Source organism: Vigna radiata, chromosome 7 (genome assembly GCF_000741045.1).
Source record: "Vigna radiata var. radiata cultivar VC1973A chromosome 7, Vradiata_ver6, whole genome shotgun sequence".
Classification (NCBI taxonomy): Eukaryota; Viridiplantae; Streptophyta; class Magnoliopsida; order Fabales; family Fabaceae; genus Vigna; species Vigna radiata.
Window position 1 is genome coordinate 7,370,349 of NC_028357.1, and position 16,204 is coordinate 7,386,552.

At 33.0% G+C, this 16,204-nt stretch overlaps 1 protein-coding gene across 8 annotated transcripts; it reads right to left on the reverse strand.

Annotated features, from left to right (window-relative positions):
- Window positions 1-300: 300 nt before the first annotated feature.
- Window positions 301-9,637, reverse strand: LOC106768346 (E3 ubiquitin-protein ligase MBR2). Of its 8 annotated transcripts, none has more exons than XM_014653444.2 (6): window positions 9,371-9,633; window positions 5,672-7,403; window positions 5,230-5,280; window positions 938-1,036; window positions 726-869; window positions 301-632 (listed from the first exon to the last, which is right to left on the reverse strand). In XM_014653444.2, exons 2-6 carry the CDS (start codon window positions 7,382-7,384, stop codon window positions 501-503), a joined length of 2,139 nt encoding a protein of 712 aa, XP_014508930.1. In that variant the 5' UTR covers window positions 7,385-7,403; window positions 9,371-9,633; the 3' UTR covers window positions 301-500. The 8 variants fall into 8 exon arrangements, 7 of the variants coding, with proteins under 7 accessions (XP_014508930.1, XP_014508931.1, XP_014508932.1 ...); XM_014653445.2 differs by lacking the exon at window positions 9,371-9,633 and adding an exon at window positions 8,786-9,364; XR_002668465.1 differs by lacking the exon at window positions 301-632 and having other exon boundaries at window positions 728-869; window positions 5,250-5,280; window positions 9,371-9,637.
- Between the last annotated feature and the right edge of the window lie 6,567 nt (window positions 9,638-16,204).

Below are 16,204 nucleotides of genomic sequence, written 5' to 3' on the forward strand. Positions count from 1 at the left end.
AAAATTTTTAACTAAAATAATTTTTTTTTATCTCAATATTTGATATATTTTAATTTTCAAACTTTAAAAATAAATAAATACAATTCATTTAATTCAATAATTTTAATTTTCTTTTACATATTAAATAATGTTGTTACATTTAAACTAAATCATGTTAAATATTTAAATAATTTAATTGTCAATTTAAAACATCATTAAACATTTAAAAAAAAATAATGTTTTTAAATTAAAAGAATTATATATTTTTATTTTTTAAGTTTGAGAACAACAAAAACGTATTAAAGTTTGTGACAAAATATAAATTCTAATTTCATGTAAAGTTTATTAACTTAAAACATATTCAATCCTATAAATAAACTAAGACTGTAGAGTTATGAGTGATGAAATTAAGCAAGGTATCGAAGTAGTATTAAGAAGACATGTGCTCGGATCGTGACAGAGAGAATTTCATAAAGGAAAACAAGTTATAAATACTGACACAGGATAAAGGTTTCTCCCTATCAAGTAGCTAAGGCTACTACTTTGCAAATGGGGCAGATGTTCTTCTGCATTAGCCACTGCTTGATGCAGGCACTGTGAAACTCATGCCCACAATCCAGTGATCCAACATTCTCTCCATCACCAAATTCATCCTGCCATCAGAATAAGAAAAAATGCAGTCAGAAGTTAAATACACCATTGTAATGGTTTTCATGTTCTCATACTGAGACAAACATCAATCATACCTGACAAATGCAACAAGGTTCCAAACCTGTACAAGACTGTGTCATGAGTGGTGTGTAAAGTCGTTGCTTCATCGACTTAACAATGACATCCTCACTCAATCCAGTGCTAACATCTCCTATACGCTCCTCTAATGCCAACAATTCCTACAACCCCAACTGAAGTTAGAAGAAACAACAATTCCTACAACCATAGATCATATATCCCTNTTTACCTCATAAGACATGTTGTCAACATCAAGGCGCATTTCTCTATGTCTGTCGTGTATTTCAGCCATGCCATGATATAGGAAAGGGTCAAATAACGCATAATCCTGATATTTCACAAGTGGCAAAGGAAAATGTTAAGAGAGTACTTCTCAATAGTTTAGAGTTTGCAAGGTCAACTACAACATGACCTACACAAGCTAACCGTTTGTGCTTACTTCGAGTCTAAATAATTCTTTTGAGCTATTGAAATAAAAAGTTCCGTTCATTTCTTGTTTAAGACCAGACCAGTATTATAGGGGTAATTTGGAAGCAAAAAATATCAAGGAACCGGAGAATTATGCATTATTTGCGATAGAAAGGAAAAAGGAAACTACAAGAGGAGGAAACTCCAACTGCCCAGACCATAGATCCTCTGAACAGAATATCAGACAATTACACAATGTCTAACCCCTTTTCCTCATGAGTCTAAACAAAAATATTCTTTCATGATTAAGAACCTATCCACTACTCATGCGATCTCAGCCTAAAGATTTCCCTTCTTCCTTTTAGGTGTCTCATGTCTCTTATGTACCAATAGATCTTTCGGCCCATANACTTGTTGGAGCCCAACAACACTCCCTTCAACANCAGTCTTTCCCTTAAAGCTGACTATCGGACATTGACTTTTNATCACAATTTCATCCTCCCATTGATTGACTCTTTCTCCNTGTTTCATGATGTTGCAGGAAGCTAGAACAGCAAGTCAGTCAATTACTTCTACAACTTCACAATCTGAAAGAGGATCACGATCACTCACCACTAAACTAGGTACCCATGAAGTCGATTTACTTCTTTCATTAATATTTTTGNAATAACCTACACTGTATAAGGGTGTTTCAGTGATACGAATGGCTATATTAAGTCAATATGTCCACTATCACCAGAATAGCCTCATACCCTTTTGACCGTCACATCCATATGATAAAGTCTAACGAGATATCTTCCCACACCCTTTCCAGAATAGGAAGAAGTTCAAAAAGGTGCAGCACGATATATTTTTGGCATTGGCAAGTATCACAACTCTGAACATTTTTTTATTGCTATCTTCATTCTCCTCCAATACTATTTTGAAGTTATTGGTATATGTCTAGTAAAAACCAAAATGTCCTTGAAGAGTCAAATGAAATTCTTTGAGTAATAGGGGAATCCAAGAGGATTCCTCATACACCACCAGCCTATCCTTATAGAAAACACTCTTTGCCCATACAAGAACTTAAGATACTTGTTCAATCCTTGCTGCAATGCTTTTATAACCTGTTGTCATGTCTCACTTGCGTAAACTTCAACTACTAACGCTTGACAATCTAGCCGCATTTAATATAGACCATTGTCTGCAACTCTAACCCCTCTTCAATCCGCCTAGATAAAGTTTCAACTTCTTTATTTTCCTTTCTAGGTTTATATATAATTTCAAAACTATATCCCAACAATTTGGCCAACCAATTTTGTTGATTGGTAGTCGAGATTCGCTGAAGCAAGAGCTTTTAAACTCTTGCAGTTTCGTGTATACCTTAAATTTCCTTCCAATTAATAGGGACACCAATGTTGAATAGCCAAAGTTATTGCCATTAACTTTTACTATTGTCCTAATTTGGTTAAGATCCTCTCACCAACTGTCTTGTTAAAATAAGCAATAGGCTTTCTCCCTTGCCTCAATACAACCCCAACAATACGCACCTCTAAAGCATCATACTCTAGCTCGAATTCTTACTCAAAATTAGGCAGTGCTAGTAGTGCTGGTGTTGTGAGTCTTAGTTTCACTTCTTCAAATGCCTTTTGAGCTTCTAGTTTCCACATGACTCCATCTTTCTTGGTCAATTCAATGAGTAGCTTCACAATCTTCCCATAATCACAAATAAACTTGCAGTAATAGCCTGTCAATCCCAACAAGTCCTTGACCCGTTTTACTGTCTTGGGTAATGGCCATTGCAACACTATCAATTCTTTTCAGATCCACGGTTAGAAATTATGTGTCCAAAATAGTTCACATCATTTTGACCAAACTTGCATTTCTTCTAATTTGTACATAATTATTGATCCTGCAAAATTTTTAAAACAGCCTCTAAGTGCATCATCTGTGAGACAATCTGAATTGCAAACAAGAATATCATAAAAAAATACAAGAACATATTTCTGGTATAAATCCCAAACACCTTGTTTATGAGATATTGAAATGTGAAAGACATAGTTGTCAACCCAAAAGGCATTACTGAGTACTCATAATGGTCGTCATAGGTAAGAAACTCTGTCTTCCCTCATTTGCACTTGATGATAAATACATGGTCCCATAAAGCTCAATTAGCGATTCATCAACCACTAGAACAAGAAACTTGTCCAAAATTATGGCTTTATTTATTACTTTATAGTCCATGCACATCCTCCAATTATTGTCCTTTGTTGTATTGAGCACTTACCATTAAGCAAAAAACTATTAATTGATAGTTAGGATTGAACTCTTTCTACTTAAGAGCATAGCAACTCAAGTGTCAAAGTTCAAGTGAAATTTAACCCACTTGGCCTCTCTCACGAGACAATTGATGCCACTTGTAATAATCTCCCCATCGACCATTGTCCCTTTTGGAATCAAACTCGTGATCTTGGCTCTCATACCAATTTTGGATTGAGTGCTTACCACTAGGTCAAAAGTTTTAGTTGATAGTCAAGATACAATTCTTTCTACTTAAGAGCATCGTAGTCCAGGGACCATGATTCGATTGCAACTTAACCCACTTAGCCTCCACCATAGAACTATTGATGTCACTTGCAACATTCTTCACTAGAATGGTCGGCCTAGAACTCTGACACAATCTAACATATCCATTTTTCAAGAGTTCCCTTACTTGCCTCTCTATTTCGTTTTTATAATGGTGTGGATAACAATAAGGTCATACATTGATAGACCCTTGACCTTGAACTAGATTGATAACAAATGCTACTTGATTTGTAAGATGGTAAGTAAGATCTTTACTTCATTAAAATTTCCTTCATATGTCTTCATCAGCCTTTCTTTGTTCTCCACTAACTACCTTCCCTATCAATTCCTTCAAGCAAAGGAGTTTTGTTTTCCATAGTTCTCCATTAACTCCTTCCCCATCAATTCCTTCGAACCTTAAGATTGCAATTATATGGGAAGCAAAACTCCTCTGGTCTACCTTTTGGGTTTTTCCACTAACCCATGAAAAGCTACTTGAGAGGTTTCAGACCAAACCCTGCGAACCCTGCAATTATAACCGGTTGCTCATGATTCAGTAGTTCATTGCCCTTTTTCATGGAACTTCCTTCTTCCTCCATTGTGCCTTTTTCCAAGCTCTTGGACATCATATCAATAAGCTTCACTTGACTTTCAACAAGCTTTGATTACAGCTCTACATTCTCACATCACAAAGCTTCTACTATTGATTGGTTGGTTGGTGATTGTTTGGGTTCGTAAAAATCTCATAGTTATTCTCATTTTCGTTAGTTCTCCTTCTACTTTTTTGACGCATGCTCCATGACCTTCGATATTTCTTCCTCTTTGGGTGATAACACTAATTCTGCAATTTGTTTCTTCTGTCATGTCTTTGTCATTGTGGGTATTCACCATTGATGGTGGAAATGCATTAAGTTGAACAATATATGTTACACACTAGTATTATAGTGGTAAATATAGAAGTAAAAAATATTAAGGAATTGAAGAATTATGTATTATTTGCAAGAGAAAGGAAGCTACAAAAGGAGGAAACCTCCTATTGCCCAAAGCATAGCTCTTCTAAAAGAATATAAGAAAATAAAATAATGCTTCTTACTCATGAGTCTAAATAAAAATATTATTTCATGTTTAACAACCTCTCCACTACTCATGCCACCTCAACTTTAGGATATCCCTTCTTCCTTTTATGCACATAACACCTTCATGCCTTAGGGGTCTCATGAACCAATGGCTCTTTTGGCCCATACACTTGTTGTGCTCCAACGTTTCTTCTACATTATTTTGATTCCTATTAAAAACCATGTGAAACACATGATATAATAAACATTGCAGAAGAAGTAGCATCAACTTCCTAATTGTGATAATTGCTCAGATACTTCTATTAACCCAACTCTAGTACCGATATTTTATACTTGAATAGATTTCTCGCTAAGATGAAACAGAAATAAGCACACTTAAAGTCCATCAAGCGTGATACAACTATCATAAATACTCAAATATTAATTTCACAATACATCGAACAAATGTCATAAATTGACACGAAATATATCTGTACAGTGAGATTCAAACCTCAGCTCGTAAGTTCTCACCCCTTCGAATTGCCATCAAGACCTGGCGAATCTGGCACAAAGAACAAATAGATAATTAGAACAGATAATACAATGATGTCACCGAATTTAGCTAATTTCTTTATCAAATTTCACTTCATAAAGATGCTTGTTAGTGGGCTGCTACAAATAAGCTATTTTGTAAAAAGTGAATTGGAAAAGATTATGGAAAAATGAGATACCACAAGAAATTGCACAAACATCAACACACTAAAAATTATCAAAGAATAATATGAATCTGAAAAAATTGCTCTATTTATTCACTCATCCATATTTCTTGTTTAAAAATTAAACCTTGGCTATATGAACATATCTTGTTTTGTAAAACCATCACAAATTCATGTTGTAGCCTTCAAATAACAGCACAAATAATTTGTTGAGAGGGAAAGAAACAAAAATTATACCTCGGATAGTAGTTGTCGTCTCCCCTCATTGCCGAAGGTTAGTGCTTGCAATGAATGGGGACTAGAGAGAACTTCAGCACCTCTTTCCGTTAACAATGTTGTTCTTAAATAGGATTGATTGTTGCCAGAACCCTGGGTAAACGAGGGAGGGCCAGAAGAAGATGGAGTAGAATGACCATTATGAATACCAGATGCAGAGCAAATTGATGGAAAAAGGGGCCAAAGATTGAACTCTGACACACTCTGCACATTTTCATTTGGGACTTCATGATTAAAATTCCAGCCAGAGTTATGTGAAGGGTGGGCATTTGAACTAGATCCAATCCAAGATCGAGGTACACCTTCAGAAAAGTTCACATTACCAGAAGGTGTATGCCAACGTGTAGGTTCGTATTGTGAAGATGCAGGTGCATTCAAAGGGTGCTCAGTACTATCTCTGGGAAACACTCTCAAATTAAAGTCTTCTCGAATAACTCTATCTCCAGAGTTATAAGAAAATGAAGATCTACCCCACCTAGGATTGGCGATTCTACTCAAAGGAAAAGAATGGATGCGTTGGGCAGGTGATTGGTTTAAAGAAGTACCAGAATTAGCAGTTGTTACTTCAGCTATTAACCTCAATTCCAATGAATCATTAAATGACTGAGAGCTAGGTATTTGATTCAGCGAAGAATGATTTTGATGCCTAAAACACCCTATTGATGGTAAATTGACATGTATAGATTCCTGATCCTGTAGTTGGCTCATTCTTCTATTGAAGTTTCTTAGAGGCCTTTCTAGATTTTCTGCAATACTTATCAAAGGAAATGCATTGGAAGCTTTTTGTCTCACTTCATTTCTTACATTCTGCAGTAATGGAGGACTGGTAACAGGAATATCCTCCAAAGTTGAAACATCACTTAAGTTGCTAGAAGCATTAGGATCAGCAGGACCAATAGGCCAATAATCATTTTCAGATTGTGCAAGCGCGCTTGAGCTTCCTCCTGAGCACAGTTGCCTAGAACTACCTTCAAGAGCTTTTCTCTTGCAGGAAGGACCCCAATCAACTAGAGAACTTGAACTATCACCTTCAACCCAAGCCATGGATCCAGAGTTTTCAGATGAAGGTCCTATGTAATTACATGATGCACTGCCAAATAATGTCTTTTCTCTATCTATTCCATTACTATTATAGTCATCAACACTACTACTAGCTTCTTTTCCCTTCCCACGGTCAGAAGCATTGGCAACATGCCCCATATCTAGACTAATATGTTGGGTAATATGATTAGAACTAGAGCCTTGACAAAAGGGAGGATAAACTCTAGATTGATTGCCATGTAGGTTATTACTTGAGCTAACAGGAAAAATTACTCTATTTGGTTCAAATTGTCTTTCCTCATACTCGAGACCATCCTCACTAGTAGCATTATATGAAGAAGACAAACCATGTTCTGATTTTAGACCTTCCGCATTGCTTTGGTTGGTCAGATTCAGTCTAGAACTAGATTCCCCTAAATTCCAACAACTGAAGCTTTGAACATCCTGACTAGTACTACATAAATATGCAGTCTCACCAAAAGATCCCCTATAATCTGAAAATCGGGAATCTACAGCATTTTGCACATGATTCAAGGAAGACTGATGATTTGTATCAGTGCCACGAGAACTGGGCGCTTGCCTCATACTAATAATTGTTGGGAACGATCCAACACTTCTCCTTTGACCTTGCATCAGAATCAAGTTATCCCACCTAAATTAATCAACAGAAAACATATATTAGATTCTCAAATCTCAAGCTATAAGTAAGGAGTGCCAGAGTCATGTATATAGCCTGCAGATGTTGCCATGAAATTAAAGGGCACGCTTTATCACATATAAAGTCGGAATTTAACTATTTAATCAATGCAATAAAATAAATGAGGTAAGATATACAAATAACAGATAGCAAAATTGTTCAATGAAAAGCCTAAAACTACTCTAGTAACACAAATCAGGTAGAACTAACCCAGATATCTCAAAAATGCAGGTTTTTGTTTTTGACAAAAAAGAGTATTGTTAAATGTGCTGTTGGTGCACATGCACCTTAACAGGAGCTCTAGACGGAAGAGAAACAAAAAGTAAAATAGATACAGGTACATTATCACTAAGGAAAGCAATAACTATAATATTACGCAGATAACTGGATGTTTTTTTTAACCCCCCACTGGCTAATAAATACAGGTACATTAAGGCATTTTCTTGTCAATGGAATTAATGGAAAAGATATGGACTTTGAATTAGCTGTATATTTTGTAGTTTTTATTCTCTCCTTAAATAGAATAAATAAAAAAAATTCTGGGTATTAAATTAATTGTTATTCTCTTCTTACTTGGGATAAATGTTTGTACTCGAGTTACCCAATATTTTGAGCTGAGAATCGGGACGTAAGCTTGTGATAGAATGCGATTTATATGAGAATTCTCAAGCAAGATAACGCAATTTTATGAGTTTTACATGGTTCTTTTCTTACTTCTTTCTGCACCTTGTTTCAAATTTCACAATTCTTACCATCTTGGTTCTTTTCTACAGTTTTTCCTAATCCAGTTTTGGTTCTTTGTCATGTCTTCAGAATAAATTTGATGTTTCAATGGTTCCCCTTAATGGCAAGAACTATAACTTGAAGATTCCATTTATTAATATTTGTCAAAGGAAAATATTTTTGGAATCACATTGATGGCAATGCTTCTGCTCCTGATAAAGAGATAAACATAAGGATGAAAGGGCGATAAGTCATGGCATGGATCATTGATTATGTGGATCCTAAAATCGTCTTTGTAGCTAACTATTTTGTGCCAAGAATAAGCATGTCAACTTGCAATAAAATACCATTTATATTTGAATTGGGCACATTGTGAGACAAGTGACAAAATTCTATAGTTTTGACAACAGATAATCCATATTATGCTCAATTAAAATACCTATTAAGAGGGATGAATGGGAAAACTTATCGGTATTACACTATTTCCCTAAAAATCAACTGCTCCAAAATCATAACTTGTAAATGACAAGAGCAAACCATTGCAAAAGCTAAAGTTGTTAGAAGAAGGCCAAGGAATGAGTTTTATCAACACCTAAGAAAGTATTAAAACGTACAAAGTATTTACTTTTCCCTCATTTCTCGCCCACACCAAGGATGTTAAGTGCAACAAAATGTCTGCATCCTAAGGCACCAAAACTAACACATTAATATAGCTTGAGATTAATCAGGTTAAACTGAACGAAGATAAAACCAGCCATATCATCAAATGAGTGAAACTTCACAATACCTAATCCTACAATCCTAGGCTGCAAAATCAAGTTGGGGGAATTAAAATAAACCGAATCCAAACTTAAAGAGATGAAATTTGAATCAAAGTTATAACAAAGAGCAGACATGCCTTCCAACTGATTCAAAAGCTCAAAAGGGTAGGCTTGAAAATTAAAAAAAAAAAATAGAAAAAAAAAAAAAGAAAGAAGAAAAACAGAGGGAAAAAACAATGATTTAACGCAATCCTATACCCCCGAGCCATGAAAGAGGTGTGAGAACTTGGGAATGAAAACAAAATCTGCAATTGAGATAACTTTAAAAGCCGAAAAGAAGAAAAGGGGATTTTCACAAGCATAGTCAGAGCATTAACGAGGAAAGTGAGGTTGAGATAAAAAGAATGAATAAGAATTTGGAAATGGAGAATTTATTACCAGAAGGAGATCTCCAGATTCAAATGGGCAGGTTTAATTGAGGACGATGATGATGATTCAACTGTTTGAATTACAGTGTTTGTTTTTGTTTAATTAAATTATTGGTGGGTTCAAGAGCAGAGGGAGACAATGAGAAGACGACAAGGGAAGAGGGAAGAGAGAAAGAAGAAAAAGATGAGAGAGAAAGGGATTGAAGGGACAGAGTACCTAGCGCACAGTAATCTATAAACTCTCGTTCAAGATTTTCTGAAGCGAGACAAAGTAGGAAGGAACCTCTTGTTTTATATTATATTTTGAGAACACTTTTAGAATTTTTTTGCCAATGCCATTATTATTTTGATTTATTTAAATTTATGTTTAAAAAAACATTTAAAATAGATTAATCAATAGTTATTATGTGTTATTAAAAAGTTGTTAAAAAAATATTATTAAAAAGATTTTTTCTATTTAATAAAGATGATGATATTTTAACAATATTTTTTGATAATTTTTTTAATAATAAAATACGTGTCATCATTAATTTATTTAAATTTATATTTAAAAAAATATTTAAAACAGACTATCGTTGGGTCATACGTTACAGTTGCACGGCATTGTCACCTTATTAAATCAATTATGTTGCTCATGAAAACTAATCTCTTTATCCTTTAAGGAAAAGTTTATTACATAAGTATTTCTGTCCACACATTTGTATTTGTTATTTTAAAATATATGTAATTCTTTTAATATTTTTTATTTTTATGAATAACTAATTAAAAATAAAAAATAATCTACTTTAAATATTTATAAATTAATTTAAAAAATTTATATAACTGTTACTGTATGGAGATCCGATAGGGTTATGTTGTGCGTGGTTACTTCATATCCATGCATGCGTTTGTGTTTTTTTTTTATGTACTTATTTTTCCGTCTTGCTTTATTAATATTGTGTTGCATGTGCTTTCTTTTCCACGATGCTTTGTTAATATTATTTAACAAAATTTAGGTTTGTTCTATAAAAATACTAAATAAAACTAGTTATCTTAACTTTTATAATTATTAAATTTTGTTAATGTAAACAACGCATTTTAAATGTTTAATTTTTATAATATAAAAAATGCATATTTATAGTTATTTAAATTCTTTGTAAGTTGATTATATTATTTATAAATATATAATTTATAGTATTAGATTATGATTTTATAATTTAATTATAAATGTTTAATTTTGTGCTAGTTTTTTGTTTTGTTAAAATTTTTGTATAAAATAAATTTTTATTTTTTGTTTAATTTATTAAAAAAAAGTTTGGTATTTAAAATTGATATGAAAATTTTAAATAATTTTTTAGATAGTTTTAAGTATTGTTATTTTGGTGTTTTTTTAAAGTTGATTACATTATTAATAAATTTATAAATGTATAATTTATTGTATTAGTTTATGATTTTATAATTTAATTATAAATTTTGAATTTATTGTATTAGTTTTTTATTTTATTATAGGTGATTATAGTCTAAATGGATAAATATCTTTATGGGATGGATTCTGAAATAAATTCTAGCATGCTATCAGATTATTTGTCCTTTATAAATGAGGTTGTTGAGGGTGATATGACAAATCATTTCACAACAAATGAAATTTCTTCCTCTCGTGAAACTTAGTTGAATAGGTAAGAGGGATCGCATATGATCTAGAATTTGTTCTAGTGACTATAAGATCCGATAAAGCTACCAGTCAACCTGAGAGGAAGACGTTTGTGTTGTTAGGATATGAAAGAAGTGAAAAATATAGAAAATACAAACCTGATGTCCAACCTAATACATATGGCACCCGAAAATGTGAGTGTCCTTTCAAGTTAAAGGGCAAGTCATCTAGTAATGGCGATGGGTGGTTATTGCAAGTGATATGTGGATACCACAACCACAATTTAGCTAAGGTAATTGTTTTTATTGATCATGCTACATTGAAGTTCCTTCTAGAGAAAGTCTATTCCAAACCAAGGTTGATTGATGTTAATTCTCCAAGAGTTTGACATTGAGATTCAAGACAAAAGTGGGGCACATAACTTAGTAGTTAACCATCTTAGTAGGATTGAAAAGGAAGAAGATGACATTTCTACCCAAGATGACTTCCTTGATGAAGTCCTACTAGCATTCCTCCCACCTTGAAGAAGGTAAGTATCCTCGTACTTTTTCTTTGCATTTGATATATGTTGTATACATTGAGGACAATGCATAGATTAAGTGTGCGGGTGTGGGGAAACAATTTATTTTGTTCCCTATTTTTGTTTTTTGTTTTTTATTAGTTTGTTTTTGTTTGATTTGCATTTTCGTTTTTGAAAAAAAAAAACTATTTTCAATAAATATTTGCAATGAATTTTAAGATTGGATTCAGTAACTGGGACGATCATAAATTCTAGAAAAATAAAAATCATATTAATATGAATGGATTGCTTCTGTGATATGCTAATTGAGTTGGTTTGAGAATTTCTGGATTAAATCTTTTGTGAAAGAAATTTGAACCTTATGAGTTTTGAGCCAAATGTAAAAGATGGATCACCATGTGCTATTCCTATTTTTCTTAAGTGATTTGTCCATGTTGTGTTTATACTCTAATATTCAGCCTGATTTTTTGTTTTGCAACTTAGGTAAATATGAATGATTTGATATGATTGAGACATTTCTTGTTTTAGCTACTTGGCCAAATAAGCCCATTTTAATATTAATCCATTGGTAGTCCCTTTGAGCCTTAAACCTATTTTTTATTATTTTCATCCCATTACAAAAATGTGAAAAGAAGAAAAATTATATTTTTCCTTACCTTTGGAAGAAATAAGAAACAATGGATTGTATTATAAATGAGTGATAAATAAAGTGTGTGGATGAGTATACAACCCTAGACAACATGTGTAGAACGTTTAACTCAACGTTAAACAATATAAGTGTTTTAATTCACTTCTAATATATAAACACAATAAGTGTTTTTGAGTACAAGTACAGATTCAAATAATTCTCAAAGAGAAGATAAATTCAATGTAATGAAATTTGATAATTTGGAAAATTTTTCTTCTCAAAGAACAAGCTTAAATGATTTAAGTTTTGAAAGAGAATAACAACCTAAGAGTTCAATGATAGCTTATAGTTTTTCTTGATATCTTCTGTGAGTCCTCCTTATATAGTCATCTTCGATAAAGATCTATTACTCAAAGAGACTTGAACTCTTGAGAGTAGGTGACTTCTAGTAGGAAGATTTGTACTATTATGCATCTTAAGAAGAGCAACATTGCTTTAGTAGTAAGAGCTTGTACGACTATGACAGAACGTAAAGCTTGGTGTAGTCCAGGAATGTCTTCCTATTTCTCAATGTCTTTCTGATTCATGTGCACTACTTTTGAATAAAGCTCGGTGTAGTCATTATGTGCACAAATGAAGAGAGGAAAAACAAAGCAACTAGAGGTACAATACATTCATGCATTTAATGTTCTTACATTAAGAAAGGGTTTAGACATGATTCGTAGTACAAACATTTACTTTACCGTGAGTTTGTGCTTTTGAAAGTAGTATTTCATTTGATAAAATATTCAGCATTTACTATTTGCTTTCTCTATATGCACTTTTGTCAAATACAATTTAATATTTTATAATTGATATGTCATTGTTTATCTTACTTTCGTTTAACAAAGATGTTCTAATATATACTTTTTTTCTAGAAGTTTTACTAAACGATGTTTAATTAAATATTGTATGTTAAATTTCAAAACATAATTTTTTAAACAGTCTAATCTCATCTTGTCTTAACAACTTTTATAATTTTATAATTTTACAATTTTATAATTTTGTAATTTCATTATTTTATAATTTTATAATATTATAATTTTATAACTATCACTTATTTAATAATTTTCATCAATAATTTTGATTATTATAATATTTTCATTTTTTTAACCTATAAATTAATCTGGCCTACAGTATTATTACAAGAAAAATCTTCTACTACTTGTCTGGCGTCACAAGGTCTTTAAAAACCTATGATCTATTTAAAAATTTATTATCCAACGAAGAGGTGGTCAATATTTTATGCATTAAGGATTTATAGATTTTGGATGGTATATAGAATAGTGAAATTCTAGTGGTTGAACTTTTGTAACCAAAATTGTCATATAAATGATAATAAAATTATAAAATAATAAAATAATATGTAAGATGAAATAAATAATACGATTGAACAAAACAATAATTAAGTTACAATTGAACAAGAAATTAAACAATTAAGACTTAATTAAAAAAATATATAAAACTCTTTGGGTACTCAATGCACAACAAAATTTTAGTAGAGGGTACGAAATTTGTCAAATACTTTAAACTTAATTAAATGTATTAATCATAATAAACATATGTTTATACTTTTATGATAATAAAAAAATAATATAGTTAAACAATTTTATAAATAATTATTGTAATGAAAAATAATTATTAAAGTATAAAAAAAGTAAATATATAAAAGGAACTAATCATACAAATATTTTTTATTTGTATACATATAATAAGAGAGTCTTTATCTTTTATCATAATTATTTTATTAGTAATTTATTGCAAATAATAAAATTCAAAAAATAATTAACGCAAAAATATAATATTCAATGTTTATCCATTAGCGGTGAACATAATGGACAGTGAACAGGGCTAATGATGAAACTTTACCAAATGAACAGGCAACTCTTGCATGCATCTGCACCAAGGAATTACTCCCTTCACTTCACGTATTGCTCTCTCCACCTCCACATACTTGTATTGCCATGCAATTAAAGTTTTTGTTTCTTTTTTATCAACATATCTTTGATCTTTAAATGGATCTTGACATCCATAGGCAGAAATTAAGATCCGTTGAATAGGAAAAACTATTTTTAACAACACTTTTTTAATAATTTTTTTACAACGCATACGTGACAGTTTGTGATTGGTCTATTTTAAATATTTTTTAAACATAAATTCAAATAGACCAATAAAATGATGACACGTGTTCCGTTGTCAAAAAAGTTATCAAAAAGTGTTCTCAAAATATCATTGCCCCGTTGAATAATGTTTCTAGCACTCAAGCCAATTTGTTTTATTTCTTAACAATCTTTTTATACGAATATTGACATCCGTAGACGCATCTCAGATCCGTTGAGGGACGAACAAATTTTCCACTTCCGTTCAAGCTTTCAATTTCTTTTTTTTTTTTTTAAATGTGCAGGGGAAAACGAAGAGAAAAAAGGTGAGAGTGGAGCTTCTTCCAGTTGGATGAAAAGTTGCGAGGGCTTTTGAGAGAGACAAAGAAGTGCGGAGTTTCGAGAGTGGTGAATGGGGGCAAGAGAGATAGTAGTGGAAATGGTGGTGTGGGGAACCCATGGGACTTGAACCGTAGGACATTTTCTCAATGTGGTTGGAAGGGCTTTGAACATAGTATAGTGGTTGCCGGGAGGGGAACACGCCGACAATGATTGCTCCATTGTTGCTCGTTATCTCCGAGTCCGATTTCGTGTGCATTCTTTCTTTCCTCTTCTTCTCTCTTCTCTCTGCCACTACAGACGACTTCCATCTAAAACAGTTGTCCATAAGTATATTATGGGCAAGCCCGAGGGAGTAACCAAGCATGACTCTTCAACAGGGAAATGCTGAAGCCAACCTATTCTTTTTTACACATACTTTCGGAATCACTAACAGGAAAATCTGTCACAATTCTTTCACTGTATAACATTTCTAATTGTTGTTTGACCTATTTATAATTTTTTTATTTTTTTAATTAACCTTGAAATTTTGTAACTCGAACCAGAGCAGAAGGCAAGGAGAAGTTCCTAACAGTGAAAAGTTTGTTGAAAATCAAAAGCTGGGAATTGAAATTAAGTCTTCTGGTTGCGAAAGTGGAAGACAGAGACGGTGAGTACAAGGCTGAATGAAAAGTCAGCTCCATTGCATAAATTAATAGAAGAATTGAGAAAAGATTTCGATCATGATACCTGTTGTTTCGGTGTAAATTTACTGGGACCGAAGTACTAACCTCAATGACGTCGTCTTCTGTATTTCTGTTCGCTTTTCCTGATTTCTGACCGTTCGTCTTCTTGTTGACTTCAGCCGTCCGGTGGTCTCCTGGCTTTGGCGGGGGGGGGGGGGGGTACCTGAAAAGGCACTCCGACGCTCAAGTTAGGCGTGTATTGAGGATTCTCTGTGTGAGAGAATTAATGAGAGAGGCGATGTGCAGTATGTACTGTGGATAAAGTGTATTTTGAGAGCGTACCTTGTTTGGAATCCTCTGGCCTTTATTTATAGGCTTTGGATTGATATAATATTAACAGCAATAACAGTAATATAAACAGAATAAAATATAATCTTACTTGACATATCTCTGTTATAATATCTTCGCAAGATATATCTGGTGAATATATCTGAATGATATATTTTTATGAATTGGGCCTTGAGCCTAGTGAGAATGTGGCGCTATAGTGGGCTGCTTGTCCACTAAGACCGTTCGGTTTCTAAGTATTTCCGGTCGTTGGAAATATGACACCGTACATCATCCCCCCCAAGTCCGAGGCGAAATGAAGGCGTTGGCCTTGATTTGGTCGAAGGACTTAAGTGTGGTCGCCGTTCGAACTTTGCTTTTATGATTCTCTGTGGTATGTGCTGATATAGTCTTGTTACTTGAATTTTAAGTTGAATCTTTGCTTGTGACGTTTTCTGATCGCAGAGGACAGGTCGTCCGGTCTTTGTCTAGATTAAAGAATCTAGGGGGCACGGCGCCCGTCTTTGTCTAGATTGAAAAATCTAGAGGGCATGGCGCCCATCTTGTACCTAGATTGAAAAATCTAGGGGGCATGGC